We start from the raw sequence: 23,610 nt of genomic DNA, 5'->3' as shown, positions 1-23,610 counted from the left end.
AAATATAAAAACTAAGAAATACAGGAAACTAAAATTGGAGGTTGATGAATGAGTATAAAGATAAACATACTGAGGCTAGGCACAGTGGCTCACACCTGTAATCCCAGCACTTTGGGAGGCCAAGGCGGGAGGATCACGAGGTCAGGAGATCAAAACCATCCTGGATAATGCAGTGAAACTCCAACTCTACCAAAAATACAAAAAATTATCTGGGCGTGGTGGTGCGCACCTGTAATCCCAGCTACTCAGGAGGCTGAGGCAGGAGAATTGCTTGAACCCGGAAGGCAGAGGTTGCAGTGAGCCAAGATCGTGCCATTGCATTCCAGCCTGGGCAACAGAGTGAGACTCCATCTCAAAAAAAAAAAAAAAGAAAAAGAAAATAAATTAATCCAATCCATCTTGTCAACTGGTTAAAGAAAAATAATCATATCAATGAGTGCAGAAAATACATTCGACAAAATCCACTCCCCATTTTTGATAAAAACTCTCAGCAAACAAGGAATAGAGGGAAGCTCCTCAACTTGATAAAGAACATTTACAGAAAAGTCATAGCTGACATCATAGTTAAATGCTCAGAAAGAAAATGCCCCAAGATAGTAATCAAGGGCAGGATTTCCTCTCTCACCACACCTATTCAACATCACACTGAAAGTCCTAGCTAATGGAACAAAACACGAAAATGAAGGAAAAAGCCTACAAATAGGGAAGGAAGAAATAAAACTATCTTTGTTTGCAGATGATATGATCGTCCCTGTAGGAAACCCCAGAGTTGACAGAAAAACATCTGGAACTAAGTGATTATTAGCAAGATTGCAGCATACAAGCTTATACAAATATCAATTACATTCCTATAAGCCAATAATGAAAACAGGAATTTGAAATTTAAAACACACAATTTGTATTATCATTAAGACAATGAAATACTTAGGTATAAATCTAACAATATACGTGCAAGATCTATATAAGGAAAAGTACAAAACTCAGATGAAAGAAATAAATAACTAAATAAATGGAGAGATATTCCATGTTAATGGATAGGAAAATTCAATATTGTTAAGATGTTAGTTCCTACCAACTTGATCAATAGATTCAACGCAATCTCAAGTTATTTTGTTGACATCAACCAACTGATTCTAAAGTTTATACGGAAATGCAAAAGACCCAGATAGTCAACTCAATATTGAAGAAAAGCAAAGTCAGAAGACTAATGCCTCCTGGCTTCAAAAATCAGTATAAAGCTACAGTGATCAAGGCAGTGTCATATTGGTGAAATAACTGACAAGTATTAATAGATCAATGGAACAAAATAGAGAACCCAGAAAAAGACCCACACAAGTATCAGCAACTGATCTCTGACAAAAGAACAAAGGCAAGACAGTGCAGAAAAGATAGCCTTTTCTACAAATGTTGTTGGCACAATGCGAAATAAAAAAAGCTGTGCTCCAAAGTTGCTTCCACATTTTCAGGTATCTTCATAGTAGTACCCCACTCCTGGTTCCAATTTTCTGTATTAGTCTATTCTCACACTGCTATAAAGAGCTACCTGAGATAGGGTTATTTATGACGAAAAGAGGTTTAATTGTCTCACAGTTCTGCAGGCTTACCAGGAAGCATGACTGGGAGGCCTCAGGAAACTTACAATCATGCCAGAAAGTGAAGGGGAAGCAATCACAGCTTTACCATGGCAGAGCAAGAGAGCGAAGGGAGAAGTGCCATACACTTCTAAACCATCAGATCTTGTGAGAATCCACTATCACGAGAACAGCAAGGGGGAAATCTGCTCCATGATCCAATCGCCTCCCATCAGGCCCCTCCTTTAATTTGACATGAGATTTGGGCGGGGACACAAATCCAAACCATATCAGGCAGTGAAACTACTTTTTATGATACTGTGATGGTGGCTATTACATCATTGCATTGGTGGAAATCCCACTAAAAGACATTATGCATTTGGCAAAACTCAGAACTCAGAACTGTGGAGGAAAAAAGCAGACAAAAACAGTCTCTCAGAATAGTAGAAAATAGTAAAATGAGCAGCATATGCACGTATTATACAGATTTAACAATTCTTCACTTATTTCTATATCTGCTTTCTCTCATTGTTTTGAGAAATTATTTTTAAAGTATTTCAATTAAACTACAAGCATACAATTGTAAATGTTTCCGTACATATCTTTTAAACATAAGAACAATTTCCTACATTGTCTAGCCATTATTCTCAAAGTAATGGTAATTTTCTTTAATATTTCTAATGTCCTGTCGATAGTCATGTTTTCCCAATTGTTAATGTCTGTTTCAGGTGCTTTTTCTCCAACCAGGATCGTACCAAGAACCACGCTTCGCAGTTTGTGGTCATGCTGACAACCTCCGGGAATTTGGGAAAACTCTGGGCTCCAAAGGTCCCTCCCAGCCGCTCAAAGAAGCAGAAAAAATTATAGTACTTCCTTCGAACGCAAGGGCTTACGGGAAGTGTAGTTTTCAACGTTACGCGCCTGCCGCGTGGCCCTTCGGGAATGGGGCTTCGGCGCTCGCTCTGCGCATGTGTAAACCCAGCCCCACCTCCCGCCGTCCGACCTCCGGGGCCTGAAAGGGACAAGGTGTCCGAGTCTTTAGGTCTGCGCGGGAGCCGAGGCTGCGCACCTGGGGTGAGAGCGTCGGTGACAGGGCTCCGCGCGGCCCAGGAGCCTGGGGACGGGCGGGCTTGTGTGCGGGGGACTGCAGCAGGCAGTCTCAGGAGTCCCCAGGATGGCCCTCCCTTCGCCTCCGCGGCCCCGTGCACTGGCCCGGCTGAGTCCTGTCCGCAGGTGTAGGGGCTGCCGGGCCCCGCGGGGTTGCGGGCGCGGGAAGGGCAATGTGCGTGGATAAGGTTGACGGCGAACAGGAGGAGGTTACTAGTAACTCGTGTTCCTATTCTGAGAATTAAATAAGTTATCACCTGTAAAGCGTTCTGTCAAGTGTCCGTAATAGTCACTGTGTGAAATGTAAGATGCTCTCACAATTATGAGACACTTATTCTCATCGTTTGGTATTTCAGCTAACCCTCCCAGCGACCCTTCTTGGTATAAACGTGCTGTTTTTAAAAATGGACGAAAGTTCATGGGGATGGGTACCCCAGAGCACACACTAGTAGGTGAGAGAGGTGAGATGCAAGTGCCGAGAGATGTGACTCCCTGTCCTGCTCTTTCTAATATGCTGTCTGCCTGAAACCCAGACTTTCCGGTATCTGCCTAAAGCCTTCAGAGCGCTTATGCAGAGCGGCCTGTCACCAGATCTGTGTAGATGATTGTGAAGTGAATGTGGACAGAATGTTACCAAGTGGTAAATACATCCTGCGATTTGTCGGGTCTCTACAGAACCTCTGATTCAGGCTGAGGCTCCTGAATCCTCTTGTACTGTTCCTGCTGTCTCCTCAAAGGCACAGATTGATACTCTAGTGCTGTACTGTCCAGTAGAAAGATAAGGCAAACCACAAATACAATTCATAATTTTTGATTAGGCGCGGTGGCTCATGCCTGTAATCCCAGCACTTTGGGAGGCCTAGGCCGGTGGATCAGTTGACGCCAGGAGTTCGAGACCAGCCTGGCCATCATGGCAAAAACCCATCTCTACAAAAAGACAAAAATTCGCTGGACGTGGTGGTGCACTCCTGTAATCCCAGCTACTCGAGAGGCTGAGGCACGAGAACTGCTTGAACCCGAGGCAGAGGCTGCAGTGAGCCGAGATTGAGCCACTGCACTCCAGCCTGGGTGACAGAGCGAGACTATCTCAAAAGAGGGAAAAAAAAAGAGCTTAGAATTTTTCAGTAGCTACCGTGAAGAGAAGAGGCAGGCAAAGTCAGTTTTACTGCTTTATTTTGCTTAACTCATTGCATCCTAAATATTCGACTTGTGGCACTGGCCAAACTTCAGGTGTTCAGTGGTTCTGTGTGGTTGATGGCTGCAGTGCTGGATAGCACATTTCAAGTGAATCTCAAGAGTCAGGTTTAAAGTATTAGGTGAAGGTTTCAATTGAGTTTGTTTCTCAGGCCCAAGTCCCAGCTCCTCTGGAGCGAGGCAGTAAAGAGGGAGTCCTAGGGACTACTGCCATAGAAGAACAGCCTACATGATGGAGACCTCTTTTAGAGCGTCAAAGAAGAGGCAGAAGATTCTAGAAAGGAGCAAGTCTTGATTGCTTCCCCAGAGGCAGTTCTTGATTCCGTATATAATGTATGCATCAGATTTAGTGATGTTGCCACATCCAGAAGCCATCACAGACCGTGTGACTTTGCTGTGGACTAACTTGCAGAAGGCAATTCCCTGGGGTTGAGAGGGATGAGTGACTGTCAAGCTGAGTGGAAAAAGACACTTTACTGGAGGGCTGATTCGGTCATGATATCCAGGGAAGACGTAATCAGCTGTGCAGATGCCAAAGAGCAGCGTGTCTTCCTCTTCGCTTCTTCCACATTTTGAGTCCCTCTCACACTGTGTTCATCATCACATGTGGCATTTAGAGTAATACTAATGTTCCCTCTTTTCTAGTAGTAGAGGAAGAATTTCCTATATTGGAAACCCAAAAATATTGGGCCTGAAATTCTTTGTGTAAAACATCCCATCTTAATTTTTTCCGTGGAAGCGCTAATTCTGGGCGTAAAGACAGTAAGAACTTGATTAATAAGTCAGTCTGAGTAGTTCTTTTTTTAAAAAATTATTTTTAAATGTATTTATTTTTTATTTTTTTCTATTTTTAGTAGAGACAGGATTTCGCCACGTTGACCAGGCTGGTCTGGAACTCTTGGCCTCCAGCAGTTCACCTCCCAAATTGCTGGGATTACCATGCCCAGCTGAGTAGTTCTTTGACATTAGCTTTAATGAAGGTAAACAGCTTCATCTCTGTATACCTGAACTTGCTTAATCCTTTGTTTTATTTTTACTTTTTTCTTAGTCAAAAGGGAACATAATTGTTAATAAATCAACATAATTATTAGTAAATCAACAAAAAACAGTATTACTTTACTCAGTGAAAATGCAAGTTTAAGCTCACGTAATCCTATCAGAGATGCACGTATTCAGGTGTGGCTGTCTTTGAGTGGTCCCTCCTGTCCCTTTTCAAGAGTGGAAGGGACATTCTGCATTGGGAATCCTTTTTTCCAGCTGAGTGTGATGATACTTTTTTTAGACACATGAATAGGACTACATGCTCCTTGATTACAGTGGGATTATGTCGCAGGAAAACCATTATCAAGTTGAACCATCTCATGTCAGGGACCATCTCTGTAGGAACTGTGAGGCAGACCAGGTCTTTAATGACCCCATTGCTCTTTCCTCCTTCCCAGCTGAACCTCCACAGTTCTCTCCACTCTTCCAGGAGCAGCAGAAAATGAACATCTCTCAGGTGAGTTCGGTTTTTAAAAACCAGTTTATTTTACAATAGGTTTTGTAAGGGTTTATGTGTCTTTACATTAACATGGAAAAGTAGAAACAGAAATGGATCAGACACATTCCTAGAAGATGTAGAAATGCGGATTAATAGCTGAGGAAAGTGATATGTGGATGGATGCAGATCCTTCAATATTACAAATTTACCAAATTAAGCTTCAGATTTATTTCTGAGGTTATTGACAGCCATGGTGGAGTGTCAGACAGACAATACTTAAAGGTTTACATTGATGAGAAAGATAAAGCAAACCGATTTATCATGGAATATAAACATAAAGATAACGAAATGTATTTATTGTTCTTCAAGTAGGTGACTTAGTTAATAAATTGCCAAATAACAGAATATTACTTCTTCAATAGAAGTAGAAACTGTAATGCTAAATTTGAACACGTTCAATACTGTTTTTCAAAAACTCCAATGAAAGGAATGAATTTAACATTTTTCTGATGAATCCACTGAATGTCTTTAAAATCACGCTCCATAAATATTTTGAATACCCATGATAGGTTGCTCAGCAGATGGTCCAAAATTCTGTTCTCTTTCAGGTATTTCCCCACTTAGCATTTAACGTCAACTCTCCATGGGATGCCTTGGTTTTTCTTGCCACTTGCCTGGGCTCTCCAGTGTCCCTACCCAGAGTATAATCAAATCCAGTGGTGTGGTCTTTTCCTTTCCTTGCTTGGCTTTTCTGCAGCACTTGCCTCAATGTCTCACTCTGTCCTGGAACATTTCTGTTAGTGATACTTGCCCCTCGCCGGTCCTTCCCCGGCTGATGTCTTCATGGAGCCACCTTCCTTGTCCTTTCACTTGGCTCAGCCTCAGTTTGTCCTTGGCTCTTTAGTCTTCTCTGTTGTCTCCAAATGATTTTGTCTTCCCTTGTTTTTTTCTTTTTTTAAAACTGCTTTTTTGAGACTCAATTCACATATATTACCATGTACCCATTTAAAGTGTAGAATTCAGTGATTTTTTTTTTTTTTTAGTATAGTCTCAGATAATGTGCTAATATCACTGCAGTTAATTTTAGAACATTTTTATTGCCTTAGAAAGAAGCTGTGGACACTGTAACTACCAGTTCATTCCCTCTGAGCCCCAAACAACCACTAACCTACTCTTCTCTCTCCATAGTTTTGCTGAACCACTCCCTTTATTATTTCTTTTAGGCAGTCTTGCCTGTGATAAATTCTCAGGTTTTGTTTACCTGGGAAAATTACAGTTTCTCCATTTTTCCTGGATATGGAGTTTATTGGTTGACAGTCTTTGTTTCAGCACTTTGAATATGTCATCCCATTGCCTTCTGTCCTCCATAGTTTCTCATTAGAAATCAGCCTGTGATATGATGACTTGTTTCTCTGTTGTGGCTTTCCTGATTCTCTCTTTGTCTTTTTAACATTCAGATTTTCATGTCCAGGTGTGGATTTCTTTTTTTTCTTTTTTTCTTTCTTCCTTTTTTTTTTTTTTGAGACAGTCTTTGCTCTGTCACCCAGGCTGGAGTGGAATGGCACGATCTCAGCTCAGTGTAACCTCTGGTTCAAGCGATTCTTGTGCCTCAACCTCCCGAGTAGCTGTGATTATAGGCGTTCACCGCCATGCCTGGCTAATTTTTATATTTTTCATAGAGATGGGGTTTTGCCATGTTGGCCAGGCTGGTCTCAAACTCTTGGCCTCAAGTGATCTGCCCACCTCAGCCTCCCAAAGTGCTGAGATTACAGGCTGAGACACCACCCCCAGCCAGTGTGGATTTCTTTCTCCAAGTTTATCGTACTTAAAATTTGTGAAGCATTTTGGGTGTGTAGATTTATCATTTTCATCAGATTTGGGGGTTTCTTGGCCATTATTACTTCCGATACTGTTTTAGACCCTTTCTGTCTCTATTCTGTTAGTCTATTTGGCATGTGTTGGTGCTGTCCAACAGTTCATTTCTTGTTATTTTTCTTTCTGTTTCTCACTGCATAATCTCAGTGGGCATGTTGTCCAGTTGGTTGATTCTTCTACCTGTTCAGACCTGCTGTTGAACAGGTTTTTTTTGGTAAAATGTTTGTTTTAGTTTTGTACTTTTCAACTTTAAAGTTTCTATTTGGTCCCTTTTTATAGTTTCTGTCTATTTAAATCCTTTATCTGGTAAGATGTTATTCTAATACTTTCCTTTGGTCCTTACATATCATTTCCTCTAAGTCTTTGACCATATGTCAGAAAATGGTTGATTTAAAGTCATCATCTATTTAAGTCCAGTGCCTGCTTCCTCATGAGCAGTTTCTGTTGATTATACTTTTTTCCTGCATGTGGGTCTTACTTGGTTGTTTCTTTTCTTGTTTTGCATTTTTTTTGTTGAAAACTATACATTTTAAATAAAATAAAGTGGCAACTCTAGAAAACATTCTCAATTTGCAGGGGTTGTTGTTGAAATTTGTCTAGTGACTTTTTAATTGATTCAGTCCAGCCTGTGTTTATTGTCATGTGTGGCCGCAGAAGTCTGCAGAAATTTTCTTAAATGCCTGAAACGTTAAGTAAGGCTCTCAGTCTTTGCCAAAGAGCCTCATGAGTGCTGGGGCATTCCTTCAACAGTCATCCAGGCAATTTATAACTCCATGTTAACCTTCACTTCCTGTCACCCCAAACCTCAGGGTCACCCAGGGTGACAGTTTAGGGCCTTCTCACCTCTTTCCAGAGCATAATCACAGCCCTGGGCATATGCTCAGCTCTATGCCTATAGGTGACCTAGAGTCTCTAGAATCTGTAGGAGCTTTTCAAAAGCTTTATGAACATGTCATTCCCCAGTTTTTCCTTTCTAAAAAACTTTTCAATTAGGCTGTTATTTATGTCAGGTGTTATCCACTGCCTCAGGTAGCTGCTAAGTTAAACAATTGCCTTTGAATGTTTTTGGCAAATGCCTTCGAATGTTTTTGGCAAATGCCTTCAAGGATAAGGCTTTTCACACTGGGGAACTCTGACTTAATTCAGACAATCAGCCTTGCAAGTCAGTTCTTCCCTGGAACCACAGATTAGGTCAGGTAATGAGGGTTTTCTGGGAATGAGACTTTGGCCAACTTGTGACCCAGTCGGCCTCATCCAGTGGATACCAGGACGCTGGATTCTCCTGTTGTTTCAGACGTTTCTCAAAGCTAATGCTAAGTTGGAGTGAGAGGGATGGAAATAGGGCAGGTTGAAATGACACAAGATCATTGTTCTTACTGTGATGCAGCTGTTTTTCTCATACCAATGGTCTGCAGATTGCTGTAAGCCTTTGGTAGCTTCTAGAGTTCTGAAAAAGTTGATTCTGCAGTTTTTGCCAGTTTCTCATTGCTTTTATAGAAGAAGGAATTTTCTTGGATCTTCAGCATCTTCACTGTCATCACTTGCTAATTTGAATTTGAAGTCTTTTTGTTGTGGAAACTTTCTCTTTTCTCAGTTTCTAAGACTCTGCCCCCTCCTGATTCTATTATTATTTTTCAGAAAACATCTCTGACTTTGTGGCCTATACTTTTTCTACTTTGTGGTTCCTCAGATGTTGTTTTTTGTTCTTTTCTTTCTTCAATCCCTGTGTACTCAAGGAGCTGTCTGTCTCTGCCAGCCTCACTCACCACCTAAATTGCTAGTGACTCCTAAATGCTTATCTTCATCCCCATCTTACCATCTGTGCTCTAAAATCATGTGTGTCCTGGTTGAAGGAACAGTTCTAGCTACGTATCACCATGAACAGAACTCTCACTGAACCTTCTAACACATTTTTCTTCTTTCCCAAATACCAGTTTTGGCACCACCAAGCAGCTGCTCATTTTGAAATATACATTACATTATTATTTTCCATAAGAGGAACAACTATTGCTCTTATGTAACTGAAACTCTGTACCCTTTGACCAATGCCTCCTCATTCCTCACCCCTCACACCCAGCCTCTGGTAACCACCATTCTACTGTCTACGTCTATGAGTTTGAACTTTTTAGATTCCACATGTAAGTGAGATATAATTTGAAATACTTGTCTTTCTGTCAATTAAAAACAAAATTTTTTAAAAAGGAACTGCTCATACGGCTAGATTGAATAGCTGTACAAGAAAGTAGTTATTAAATGGGTGTTGCTTCTCTTCTGTGGTTACATCCCTATTCTTAAATCCATTGCTGTGTCCTCAGTGTAGGAAATGTTCTCTTATGCTGGTCTCTTTGGTTACAACTATTGTAGCTGTTCTCTGCTCTTCACGTGCTCTAGCCTTGTATATTTGTATACATTTATTTGTACATAAGTTTGGTCAGGGTATCTCCAGACTTCACATGTATCTGTTCCTTAGCCCCCAGAATTGACAGTGATGATGGCCAGGGAGGGTGTGAATGTCCTAAAGACTACCCCAGATAATCTGTGGAGATGTGGAAGAAGGAAGGAGGTGGTTGGAAGGAAGTTGTTTTACGCTGAATTTTTTTGTCTTAAAAATACCTAGAATTCATAAATATATATAGATAAATTATGGCAAGTTAAAAAATGTTTTAATTGAGTAACATATGTTAAGACAATATTGGGTCTAAAATAAGCCTTTATAACCATTCATTTTAGAGCCTCAAAGTAGTAGCTGTCAAAGATATTTTCTATGTCACCTAATTCTGAACCCTTGAACAAACCGTTGTTACATTTGTTGTGATAAATGTTGTTACAGGCATCAGTGTCATTCCAGGACGTGACTGTGGAATTCACCCAGGAGGAGTGGCAGCACCTGGGCCCTGTTGAGAGGACCCTGTACAGAGATGTGATGCTGGAGAACTACAGCCACCTCATCTCAGTGGGTGAGCACAGCTTACCATGGGGCTGTCTTGAGAATATATGTTCCCTTTTTAAAAAGTATCAAAACACATGGACTCTTTATAGAGATTAAAGGGTTTTGGATTAAAAGGTCTGAAGTAGTTGAAACCTTTACGGAAACAAAAGCAACTTGTCATTACTTTCCCATTAAAAACTTCAAATGAACACCCTGTTAATGCTTTGCTGCCATATCTTTTTTCTCCTTGTGGTAACTCAAAAGCCCGTGAATCTGGTCCATGTATACCCTCAATTATTTTGTTTATAGGATATTGCATTACTAAACCCAAGGTGATCTCCAAGTTGGAGCAAGGAGAAGAGCCATGGTCCTTAGAAGAAGAATTCCTGAACGAGAAGCACCAAGGTGAGTGGGCCTTAGCTGAAGGAGCCGCCTGCGGGTAGTTAGACTTTAGAGGGAGAGCACCTTTGAAAGTTCTTTTTTAACAGCTTTATTGAGATATAATTCACATTCCTACAATTCACTCCTTTAAAGTGTACTGATCAGTGACTTCAAGCAACCACAGATCAAAACTATTCAGGGAAGAAATACTGCACTTTCATTTAACATGTATAGACATTTTTTTCCTGTCAGGGTTCCCTGAACAATACAGTATAACAACTATTTACATTGTATTAGGTAGCATAATTAATATGGTGATGATTTAAAGTATACAAGAGGATGTGCATAGTTTGTATGCAAATGCTATGCCATTTTGTATCAAGGACTTGGGCATTTATGGATTTTGGTATTCAAGAGAATCCTGGAACCAACTCCCCAGGGGATGACTGTATATGTAAACATCACCACAGTTAATTTTCATCACCTCAAAGAAACCTGTACCCTTTAGTTACCACTCTCCTGTCCCCCCTGTCCTCTGCAGCCCTAGGTAACCACCAGTCTACGTCTGTCTCTATAGAACTGCCCATTTTGGACATTTTATATAAATGGAATCATATATAATATGTGGTCTTTTGCGATTGGTTTATTTTGCCTAGCGTAATGTTTGTGAGTGCATAAAAAGAATGCATGTTTCATTCTTTTTATGGCCAAATAATGTTCCATTGTATGGATATACCACCTGTCTGTCCATTCATCAGTCAGTAGGTATTTGGGATTCCACCTACAAATAATGCTAATATAAACATTTATTTACAAGTTTCTGCATGGACAATTGTTTTTATTTCTCTTGTGTGTATTCCTAGGAGTGAAACTGCTGGGTCATTTGGTATCCGTGTCTTTATCTGTTTGAGGAACCACCAGACTGTTTTTCTAAATGCACCTTTTTCCGTCCCTAACAACAGCATGTGGGGGTTCTGATTTCTCCACATCCTCACCAATACTTATTATTTGACTTTTTGATTTGAGCCACCCCAGTGGATGCGAAGTGATATCTCACTGTGGTTTTGATGTACATTTCTGTATTAGTCAGCTAGGGTTATCATAATAAAATACCATAGGCTGGGTAGCTTAAACAACAGAAATTCTCGTGATTCTGGAGGCTGGAAGTCCAAGATGAAAGTGCTAATAAGTTGGTTTCTGGTGATGCGTCTCTTCCTGGCTTGAAGACAGCCACTGTCTTGCTGTATTTTCCTGTGGCCTTTCCTCTGTGCACATGCAGTGGGAGAGAGAGAATACTCTGGTGTTTCTTCCTCTTCTCATAAAGATATCAGTACTACTGGATTAGGGGCCTTCCCTATGACCTCATTTTTACCCTTTCTGCCTCCTTGAAGGCCTTGTCTGCAAATACAGTTACACTGGGGGTTAGGGCTTCAAGATAAGAATTTGGGAAGGGCACAAATAAGTCTATAACAATTTCCCTGGTCACTAATGATATCAGGCATCTTTTTATATGCCTATTAGCTTTTGTACTAATAAATGATTCCAGGAATCTTAAAAAGCTATAGTTTTCAATGTCATTTTTAGAACAAAAAAGTAAAATCATCTTAATTATTAGAGCACAATTAAGGTTTCTGTTTGAAGTCATACCAACAAATAGCATCACATAAAGATTCACATCATTTAGATCAAGCATGTCATCGAGTCACTAAATGTAAATTATTGGATCATATTGATTGTCTAAAAAGGATATCCCTAAGCCGGGCGCGGTGGCTCACGCCTGTAATCCCAGCACTTTGGGAGGCCGAGGCGGGCGGATCACAAGGTCAGGAGATCGAGATCATGGTGAAACCCCGTCTCTACTAAAAATAGAAAAAATTAGCCGGGCACAGTGGCGGGCGCCTGTAGTCCCAGCTACTCGGGAGGCTGAGGCAGGAGAATGGCGTGAACCCGGGAGGCGGAGCTTGCAGTGAGCCGAGATTGCGCCACTGCACTCCAGCCTGGGCCACAGAGCGAGACTCCGTCTCAAAAAAAGAAAAAAAAAGAAAAAAAAAAAAAAAAAAAAAAAAGGATATCCCTAAAAAGTAACATAGATCATTATAAAACATCGGTAAAGTTGTTGAGTCAATAAAGATAAAATAATGTAGGTTTCATGTTATGTATCATTCAGATTTGAATTCAGGCAATAAATGCATTAAAGTAGGAAGAGCTCTCATTCAAGAGCACAGGGAAATGAAAACCTTTAAGGATTTGAATGACTGCATCAAATAATATAATATCAATGTTTCCAAAACATAAAATAATGGATTTCTAAGAACTTAAAACTCATTAGAATTAGGACATCATAATATGTCTTATCTGATTAAACTGTAGGTACAATGGACAACAAGTAACTATGCCTAGAGAGGGTATAAATTACATTTGTATTAAAGTGAACCATACATTTGTGTATATGTATGCTAATGCAAAAAACAAAACTTTAATGTTTTAATGGAATAATGATAAAATAGAGTATACTATTAGTCTAAAGAGAAAACCTCAATAAATCCAACAAATTAGAATAAACACAAACAGCATTCTTTGAACCTAGTTTGCTAAATCTAGAAATTAATAATAAAATGAAAAAAATCCACTTGAAAAAGTTTTAAAGTATCTCTTTTAAACAATATGCAAAAAAGTGTAATGCAATTTTGGATTTGATTTCTGTAATGAAATAATTGTAGCTGCAAGTTAGAAACCATCAGATATAGCTAAAGTAGTGGACAGAAGGAAGGTCGTAGTCTCATTAATAAATTAAGCAAGAACAGCATCAAAAATACAGTAATGAAAGCAGAATTTAAAAGTAAAATTAGAAATTAATTGGCTAACATGATGAAACCCCATCTCTACTAAAAATACAAAAAATTATCCGGGTGTGGTGGTAGGCGCTTGCAGTCCCAGCTACCCAGGAGGTTGAGGCAGGAGAATGGCGTGAACCCAGGAGGGAGAGCGTACAGTGAGCCAAGATCACGCCACTGCACTCCAACCTGGGTGACAGAGCGAGACTCCGACTCAAAAAAGGAAAAAAAAAATTAGAAATAAATGGAAAATAGAAATGGAATATTTCTTACAATAAAAATAAAATGAATTAAACTTTAGCTAATCCTATCAAAGATAAAACAGAGGAAACACCTATATAATAAATTCAAGGGGGGATACATTTGTAAAGATATAATGCTATACCAAACACAATCCCATTCATAAAGACAGTGATACAGGAGGATTTGCTGCTCTACCAGATATTGAGGCTTTATGTAAAACTCTGTATAGCTAAGTAGCATGGAGTTGGGGGGTGGGATGGTTTAGTAAATTAGTGAAACAGAGTAGAAAGTTCAAGAAAAAACATGCACTTGATAGACAGTGGTCTTAGATGACACTGGAGAACAATGGGGAAAGGATCTTGAGGTATCCATATAGATCAAAACAAAAAAATCAAATTCAGTTGGCTTAAGACCTAATTATCAAAGCAAAAGTAGAAATATTCTAGAATATCATAGAGAATAGGTTAATGACTCTTCTTAGGGAAGGATTTAATAAAATACAGAATGCATTACCAGGGGAAGGATGGAGTAAATGTATTCCTTTCTACCTACTAAGTGCAGCTGAATATATGTATGTATTATATAGGCATGCCTCAGAGATACTGCAGTTTCCATTCCAGACCACTACAATGAAGCAGATTTCGCAATAAAGCAAGTTACAATTTTTGTTTTCCTAGGGCTTATGAAAGTTATGTTTACACTATACTTTAGTCTTGTAGATGTGCAATAACATATCTAAAAAACAGCATGCATGCTTTATTTAAAATATTTGATTGCTAAAAACTGCTGAGTCAGACACAAAGTGAGCACTGGCTGTTGGAAAAATGGCGCCAACAGACTTGCCCAACTCAGGGTTGCCACAAACCTTCAGTTTTTTAAAAATGTAATATCTAGCCAGGCACAGTGGCTTACACTTGTAATCTCAGAACTTTGGGAGGCAAAGGCAGGCAGATCAGTTGAGGCCAGGAGTTTGAGACCAGCCTAGCCAACATGGCAAAACCCTGTCTCTACCAAAAATACAAAAAAATTAGCCACTCATGGTGGCTTGCGCCCGTAATCCCAGCTATTTGGGAGGCTGAGGCATGAGAATGGCTCGAACCTGGGAGGTGGAGATGATGGTGAGCCGAGATCTCACTACTGAAGGGTGGAAAGAAGAATGCAGATGCACTAGGGGTCTTGGCACCTGACAAAATACAAGGTGGTTATAGTGTCATCAGAGTCTTCGGGGGGCCCTTGATCTTTCACCCATGCCCAGGGTTAATGTAGAAGCCTTGGCTGGGTGCGGTGACTCACGCCTGTAATCCCAGCACTTTGGGAGGCCGAGGCAGGCGGATCATCTAAGGTCAGGAGTTTGAGACCAGCCTGACCAACATTGCGAAACCCCGTCTCTACTAAAAGTACAGAAATTAACCAGGCATGGTGGCGGGCACCTGTAATCCCAACTACTCAGGAGGCTGAGGCAGGAGAATTGCTTGAACCTGGGAGGCAGAAGTTGCAGTGAGCCGAGATTGTGCCATTGCACTCCAGCCTGGGGGACAAGAGCGAGACTCTGTCTCAAAAAGAAAAAAAAAAAAAAAAGTAGAAGCCTCCTCTTCCACCCCCCGGGCATCAGATCAGTTGGGAACCGGACTTCCATCCCCACGAGGCAGGCAGTGATGCTGCATCTTACTCCCGCTAGTATAACTTCAGCGGAGGCTCACTAAAACTGAATATTAATTTTGATAAAGTCCAACTTACTTTCTTTTACAGAACCTGCTTTTGTTGTTCTATCTAGAAACTTTGAAACTCAAAGTAACAGATTTAGGAATCCTATTTTCTTCTAGAAATTTTACAGCTTCAGTTTTTACACTGAGTTGATAATCCATTTTGTGTTAAATTCTATATAAAGCATGAGTTATGTGTCAAGTTTAATGTTTTTGGAACAGGGAGTCCAGTTATTCCAGCATGACTTTTTGAAAAGATTTGTTACTTCTCCACTGAACAGCATTTCCACCTTTCTTAGAAAACAGATGGCTGTGTATTTGTGTGTCTATTTTTGTCGTTTCTATTCCTTTTCATTCATCTACATGTCTTTCCTTATGCCAATACCACATTAACTTGATTACTCTAGCTTACTATGTTTTGAAGTCAAGTACTTCTCCAGGTTTCATCTTCTGTATACATTTTTAAATGAGGTTCATGATCTTTACAAAGGAAACGTGTTGGCATTTAAACTGGGGTGGCGCTGAATCTGTAGAGCAAATTAAAGAGAATTGACAACAATGTATGGTCTTCCAGTCCATACACAAAATATCCCTACTGCTTTATTTAGTATTTCTTTGATTTCTTTCATCAGTGTCTTTTAGTTTTTAGAACACAGATAGCGAGGCTTTTTAAATTTTTGTTTTTAATCTTGTTTTGGTGCTGTGGTAAATATTGTTTCTCTGATTTAAAATTCCAATTCGTCATTGTGTGTTTGTAGGCATAGATTTGTATATTGCCCTTAGATTCTGCCCTTGCTAAAAACACTTGTTAGTTCAAGGAGCTTTTTAGATTTTTAATTATTTTCTGTGTATATTTACTCTGTATCTTTGTGTTTTTATTCTTGGCTTTTTGCACTGGTCAGTCCTTCCAGTGCAATCTTGTGTAAAGGTACTGGTAGTGGGCATCCTTGTTTTTTTCCTGATCTTAGAGGGAAAACGTTCAATCTATCTTGAGTATAATGTTAGTTATAGACTTTTTATAGATTACTTTTATTAAATTAATAAATGGATTTTGAATTTTGTTAAAATTTTTGGCATTGATGTATTGTGTGATTTTAGTTCTTCAGACTACTGATAGGAGATTACATTGACCTAAAATGTAGCATAAAAACTATAGTTTTTATAGTATTACAGTGTAGTAACTGTTTGGCATTTTTGAGGTAAATTTCACTGATATATTATCTGTGTTTATATATTTCTGTGTACTTTTTGGGACATTTTTGCATTTATGTTATGGGAGATACTGGTTTAAAGGTTTCTTTTCTTGAATAGTATTTGCCTAATCTTGCTATGAGGATGAGGCAGGCCTTATAAAATGATTTGGGAAATATTCCATCTTTTATTTTCTAGAAGACATTGTGTAGGATTGGTCTTCCTTGGATGTTTGGTAGAATTCACTAGTTAAAACCATTTGGTCCAGCAGTTATTTGGAACTGCACATACACACACGCAGACATATATACATACACACACACACACACACACACGCACATATATTTAGAGGAAGATTTAATTACATTCTTAAGCCTTATTTACATATGCAAACATAGTTAAAACTTGAGTAAATTACACATTCAGTTAACATATCCTCCATTATACTGAATTAAGTTAATATGTTGTCATAAATATCCTTTTCACTGACAGCTCCTTTAGAAATAAATGTCTTTTAGATGATTCTGCCATTATGTTTTAACATTTGACATAGAATATGTTCTCTGTGGTTACAGTACACATTGACGTACCCCTTCTTTCCACTTAGATTGTCCAAATAAAGGTAGTTTGCTTTTATAGTTAGAAAAAGAAAAAGAGAGAGATTAGAATGCTCTTACAAAACGATGTCAGAGCTAGCTACTTCACTTTTCACCATGTAAGGCTATAACAAGAAGTGAGTAGTCTGTAATCCAGAAGAGGTCTTCACAAGAACACAGTCATGTTGGCACCCTAATCTTGGACTGCCAGTCTCCTGAACTGAGAAAAACAAATGTTTATTCTTTAAGCTATTTAATCTATTGTAATTTGTCATAGTGGCCCAAACTAAGACAGAGTTATTGTTAATGTTGTTTTATGATCTCGTGAATGTCTGTTAGTAGTTAGTCCTCTCTTGCATTTTTGGTATTGATAATTTGTGTCTTCTCTTTTTTTCTCTCTGATGGTTTTTATCATTAAAAAAACTTTTTAAATAATTAAGCTTTTGGTTTGACTTTTTTTCATCCTTCTACTTTCTTTCAATTTAATGTCCTCTCTTTGTCTAGTTTCTTAAAGGGAAAACAAGCATCTGACTGGAGATCTTTCTTTTCAAATATAATTTTTTTTTTTTTTTTTTGAGACAGAGTCTCGCTCTGTCGCCCAGGCTGGAGTGCTGTGGCGCGATCTCGGCTTACTGCAACCTCCACCTCCTGAGTTCAAGCAATTCTCCTGCCTCAGCCTCCCAAGTAGCTGGGATTACAGTTGTGCACCACCATGCCGGGCTAATTTTTAATTAGAGACGGGGTTTCACCAGGTTGGTCAGGCTGGTCTCAAACTCCTGACCTTGTGATCCACCCGCCTTGGCCTCTCAAAGTGCTGGGATTACAGGTGTGAGCCACCACACCGGGCCAAAATAATTTAAGCCCTAAATTTATCTCTGTGTACTGCCTTAGCTGTATCCACAAATTTCTGTATTCTTGTGTTGTTTTGTTTTCATTCACTTCAAAATAGCTCATTTGAGAATGCTTTCACCCATGAGTTAATTAGGAATATTTAACTTACAATCGATTTCCGGTATAATTTCTCTGTGACTCAAGATCATCCTCCATATAATTTATTTCATATATATTTGTGAAAGTTTGTCTTACAGTCTAGAAGGTAGTCTGTTTTGATGATTGTTCCATGTGCATTTGAGAAGAATGTGAATTCAGCTGTTGAATGCATTGTGTCTTCAGGTTTCAAGCCATGGTTATTGCAAGTGCTACTTTATCTGATCTCTTTTGCTTGAGTTTTGGGCCTACTGTGTATTCCTGCCTCTGCTCTTCTGTGCTGCTTTTTTTCTTCTTTCCTTCCCGTAGCTGCTATGAGTTCCTGTCAGTGCCTAAAACAACTTATTATATTCTTGCCCTTGCAGATCAAGACATTTGTTCCATAAATTAAATAATAATTTGGTTCTAGACAGAATTTTGGTAGTGGCTGCTGTGACCATTTCCTGGCATATTCCAAGAATGGAACTTTCTCAGGATTCTTGATGGCTCATGGAAGGAAACATACAAGAGCATGCAGATCCTCTGTATCTATGGCAGGGGAAAATTAGCTCCCTGCCTCAGACTCCATGGAACCACAGGAGTGTATCATTTTGGTTTGGCCTGTGCATGAGAAAACATCAAAAGTGTTTCCTGTCCTTGAGACCACCATTGTCTCAGACCTCTGACTAGAAGGAGCAGGCTTTTCTTTGTGCTCTTTTTGTCTGTGCCTGTCGGTGCAGAATTGTAGGTTTCTTCAGCACCCAGTCAAAGATACAGAATAGCCTTGGAATTCTCCACTGTGTCATTTCTGAAGTCCTGAAGTTCACTTTCTTTTCATTTTGTAGTCTTTGTTTATATTTGTTAATTTTTTGTTTTGTTTTGTTTTTTGTCTAGGGATTTTTAATTGTAAGAGGGAAGATGTGGGAGGAAAGGGGCTACTCCACCTTGACTGGCCCTGGAAATAATTCCTGTTTTATAAACAGCATGCATGAGGAGAGAATCTGTCTGTGTGCATGAATTATTTAATCTTTGGAAACATAATCTTTAATAAAATACATAACAAAACACGGGCTGGGCACAGTGGCTCATGCTTGTAATCCCAGCACTTTGGGAGGTCAAGGCAGGAGGATCACTTGAGCTCAGGAGTTTAAGATCAGCCTGGGCAACATAGCAAGACCCTCTCTCTACTAAATATAAAAAAATTAACAGGGCATGGTGGCATACCCCTGTTGTCCCACCTAGTAGGGAGGCTGAAGTGGGAGGATCACTTGAGCCTAGGAGTACAAGGATGCAATGAGCTATGATCACGCCACTGCACTCCAGCCTGTGTGACAGAGCAATACCCTATCTCAAAAACCAAAATCAAAATCAAGACATGAGTATAAGTTCTTCTCCATCACAAATGTAAGATTTATAGCATATTTTAAATTTTTCTCATTTTAGGATATTTTAAAGTTGATCACATCAAAGGGATCTGGGAAAAACAAGAAAAACCTCTGTGGCAAGAAATATTCATCAGTGATGCTGACAAAACATTAAGTAAAGAACGACAGAAAGTTTTAGAAAAACCATCTAATCTGGAAATAGCTCCAGAGTTTTCAGAAAAACTACCCTGTAAATGTGACTCACATAGAATTAATTTGCCAATTGTTTCTGAATTAATTATAAGTGAAAGAAAATATTCAAGAAAGAAGGCTGAATACATGAATGTGTGTGAGAAATTGCAGCTTGATATTAATCATGAGAAAGCTCATCCTGGACAGAAATCTTATGAACATGGTAAAAATGCGAAAGCGTATAAGAAAGATCACCATTGGAAATTTCAAACTTTGGAGGAATCTTTTGAATGTGAAGGATCTGGACAAGGTTTACATGATAAGACAATTTGTATTACACCTGAGAGTTTTCCAACAGGAGAAAAGTCCTGTAAGGATGATGAATTTAGAAAAAACTTTGATAAAACCACTTTATTTAACCACATGAGAACTGACACAAGGGGGAAATGCTCTGATCTTAATGAATATGGGACATCCTGTGACAAAACCACCACTGTTGAATACAATAAAGTTCACATGGCTATGACACACTATGAGTGTAATGAAAGGGGGATGAATTTCAGTAGGAAGTCACCCCTCACTCAATCTCAGAGAACTATTACAGGGCAGAGTGCTTTTGAAAGCAATAAATGTGAAGAAAATTTTAGCCAGAGCTCAGCCCATATAGTACATCAGAAAACACAAACTGGAGATAAATTTGGTGAATATAATGAATGTACCAATGCCCTCTACCAGAAATTAAACTTTACAGCACATCAGAGAATTCACACAGAAGATAAATTCTACCTTTCTGATGAACATGGGAAATGCAGAAAATCCTTTTACCAGAAAGGACACCTCATTCAGCATCAGAGGCCCCACTCAGGAGAGAAACCTTACCAATATGAAGAATGTGCGAAATCCTTTTGTTCAAGTTCACATCCTATTCAGCATCCTGGAACTTACGTGGGATTCAAACTTTATGAATGTAATGAATGTGGGAAAGCTTTCTGTCAGAATTCAAACCTCAGTAAACATCTGAGAATTCACACAAAAGAGAAACCTTGTGATAACAATGGCTGTGGGAGATCTTACAAGTTACCCCTCATAGGACACCAGAAAACAGATGCAGAGATAAAACTCTGTGATGGCAGTGAATATGGGAAGACATCACATCTCAAAGGACATCAGAGAATTCTCATGGGGGAGAAACCCTATGAATGTATTGAATGTGGGAAAACTTTCTCCAAGACATCACATCTCAGAGCACATCAGAGAATTCACACAGGTGAAAAACCCTATGAATGTGTTGAATGTGAGAAAACTTTCTCTCACAAGACACACCTGAGTGTACATCAGAGAGTTCATACGGGGGAGAAACCCTATGAATGTAATGACTGTGGGAAATCTTTTACCTATAACTCAGCCCTGAGAGCACATCAAAGAATTCACACTGGCGAGAAGCCCTACGAATGCCGTGACTGTGAGAAAACTTTTGCCCATAATTCAGCCCTCAGAGCACATCATAGAATTCACACGGGGGAGAAACCTTATGAATGTAATGAATGTGGAAGGTCTTTTGCCCATATTTCTGTTCTCAAGGCACATCAAAGAATTCACACAGGGGAGAAACCCTATGAATGTAATGAATGTGGGAGATCTTTCACCTACAATTCAGCCCTGAGAGCACATCAGAGAATTCACACAGGTAGAAAACCCTATGAATGTAGTGACTGTGAGAAAACTTTTGCCCATAATTCAGCCCTCAAAATACATCAGAGAATTCACACAGGGGAGAAACCCTATGAATGTAACGAATGTGAGAAAACATTTGCCCATAATTCAGCCCTTAGAGCACATCAGAACATCCATACAGGGGAGAAACTCTATGAGTGTAATGAATGTGGGAAAACTTTTTTCCAGAAGACACGCCTCAGTACACATCGGAGGATTCACACAGGGGAGAAACCCTATGAATGTAGCAAGTGTGGAAAAACTTTCTCCCAGAAATCATACCTCAGTGGACATGAGAGAATTCACACAGGGGAAAAACCCTATGAATGTAACATATGTGGGAAAACTTTTGTCTATAAGGCAGCCCTCATAGTGCATCAAAGAATTCACACAGGGGAGAAACCCTATGAATGTAACGAATGTGGGAAAACTTTCTCCCAAAGAACACACCTCTGTGCACATCAGAGAATTCATACTGGGGAAAAGCCCTATGAGTGTAATGAATGTGGGAAAACGTTTGCTGATAATTCAGCCCTCAGGGCACATCACAGAATTCACACAGGAGAGAAACCCTATGAATGTAATGAATGTGGGAAGACTTTCTCCAAGACATCACATCTCAGAGCACATCTTAGAACTCGCTCAGGGGAGAAACCCTATGAATGTAATGAATGTGGGAAAACCTTCTCTGAGAAGTCATATGTTAGTGCCCATCAGAGAGTTCACACAGGGGAGAAACCCTATGAATGTAATGTATGTGGGAAGCCATTTGCCCATAATTCAACCCTCAGAGTACATCAAAGAATTCACACGGGGGAGAAATCCTATGAATGTAATGATTGTGGGAAAACGTTCTCCCAGAAATCACACCTTAGTGCACACCAGAGAATTCACACGGGGGAGAAACCTTATGAATGTAATGAATGTGGGAAAGCTTTTGCCCAAAATTCAACTCTGAGAGTACACCAGAGAATTCACACAGGGGAGAAACCCTATGAATGTGATGAATGTGGGAAAACTTTTGTCCGTAAGGCAGCTCTTAGAGTACATCACACCAGAATGCATACCAGAGAGAAAACCCTAGCATGTAATGGATTTGGGAAGTCCTGAAGGAATGCATCCCTTACTACACATAGTGCACAAACTCATGTTACATAGGCTGGAAACTTGTTTCCCTTAGCCATTTCCTTTTCCGTTAGGCTCATAGCTTGTCAAAAAATGCCATTCATCCAGGTAGGACTGACCATGGAATGTGGTGCTAATGATATATATTATACTTAACCTTAAAGCTGTTAAAAAAAAATACCCCACAGTCTTTCTGGTGCATAAGATGGATTGGAGGTTATTTCTGCAGCAAACACGGGTCCTGTGTGTTGAAAACCATAGAGCACAAGGTCAAGGAAGCTAGAGTCTGAAAAGCTGGAACAGAATTCACTTCCGGGTCTGCACCAGGGTTTTGTTTTTGTTGCTTTAAAGCAAGAATTAAGTTTATAGTCTGTTAAGTTCTTACAAGTTTGACATCTGAGTTAAATGCACATAGTTTACCCTAAACTTTCTGTTAGAGTGAGATGAAACCCTATGAGTATAATCAGTTTTAGAAAAACTAACCAGTTTATTGTGTATCAGAGACTTCACATGAAGAAGAAAACTTGTCAACATCCAGGATGATCAGGAGCCTTCATTAAAAATCAGAAAATTTAAGGAAAAACACAGAAGCCTTCACAAAGTGAATTGCATTAAACATCAAATGATTATAATAAAATTTCATATTTTGAATAAATGACATTTTTCCTAGGTAATTTTTTCTGAGGAAATATGTCAGTTTTAGAATTGGAGATAAAATATTCACCTAGAACTGACATACCAAAACTTCTGTTTTGTAGTATCAAAAATTTTATAGAACATATATAAGAAAATATTTGCCTATAGACAAACTCACTGTAGAATGTGAAGTTAAACATGGAATAATTTGAATTCTGTGGAGAATATGAATAAATGTGAATAGTCTGAGCTATGTGGAACATCTCTGAGTCTGTATATAAACATTATAACTCACTAGTGAGTTCTAGTGGGCGTGAACAGCCAAACCTGCACTGGGCATGTCCACTTCCTTTTCTGAGTGACTCTGTCCTCTGTTGGCTTCCCTCAACTTGATGCTGTTAGATTTTGGCCTGCCTGCTATGTCCGGATATTAATTAGTCTTGTCCTAAAACTAGTCTTGCCTAGTTTTTCTAGGACCTTGGAGGTCCCTGAGATTTCCCCAGCCACCAT

The 23,610-nt window shown here is 39.4% G+C and overlaps 1 protein-coding gene across 4 annotated transcripts; it reads left to right on the top strand.

Annotated features, from left to right (window-relative positions):
* The first annotated feature begins 2,530 nt into the window (after window positions 1-2,530).
* Window positions 2,531-23,353, top strand: ZNF658 (zinc finger protein 658). Of its 4 annotated transcripts, XM_007969850.3 has the most exons (6): window positions 2,557-2,645; window positions 4,727-4,852; window positions 5,312-5,370; window positions 10,058-10,184; window positions 10,466-10,561; window positions 19,514-23,353. In XM_007969850.3, exons 3-6 carry the CDS (start codon window positions 5,356-5,358, stop codon window positions 22,447-22,449), a joined length of 3,174 nt encoding a protein of 1,057 aa, XP_007968041.3. In that variant the 5' UTR covers window positions 2,557-2,645; window positions 4,727-4,852; window positions 5,312-5,355; the 3' UTR covers window positions 22,450-23,353. The 4 variants fall into 4 exon arrangements, with proteins under 4 accessions (XP_007968037.3, XP_007968040.3, XP_007968041.3 ...); XM_007969846.3 differs by lacking the exon at window positions 4,727-4,852 and having other exon boundaries at window positions 2,531-2,645; window positions 5,344-5,370; XM_007969849.3 differs by lacking the exon at window positions 4,727-4,852 and having other exon boundaries at window positions 2,534-2,645.
* The last annotated feature ends 257 nt before the right edge of the window (window positions 23,354-23,610 follow it).

This window comes from Chlorocebus sabaeus, chromosome 12 (assembly GCF_047675955.1).
Source record: "Chlorocebus sabaeus isolate Y175 chromosome 12, mChlSab1.0.hap1, whole genome shotgun sequence".
Taxonomy (NCBI): Eukaryota; Metazoa; Chordata; class Mammalia; order Primates; family Cercopithecidae; genus Chlorocebus; species Chlorocebus sabaeus.
The sequence above is the reverse complement of the archived record's forward strand: the minus strand, read 5'-3'. Positions and strand labels throughout refer to the sequence as shown.

Bases quoted from the DNA above. Each gene is read 5' to 3' on its own strand.
- ZNF658 (XM_007969845.3), top strand. From the start codon at position 5,173: ATGCTCCTTGATTACAGTGGGATTATGTCGCAGGAAAACCATTATCAA. The intron at 10,185-10,465 runs GTGAGCACAGCT...TTTTGTTTATAG, and splicing joins CAGCCACCTCATCTCAGTGG to GATATTGCATTACTAAACCC. The intron at 10,562-19,513 runs GTGAGTGGGCCT...TTCTCATTTTAG, and splicing joins CCTGAACGAGAAGCACCAAG to GATATTTTAAAGTTGATCAC.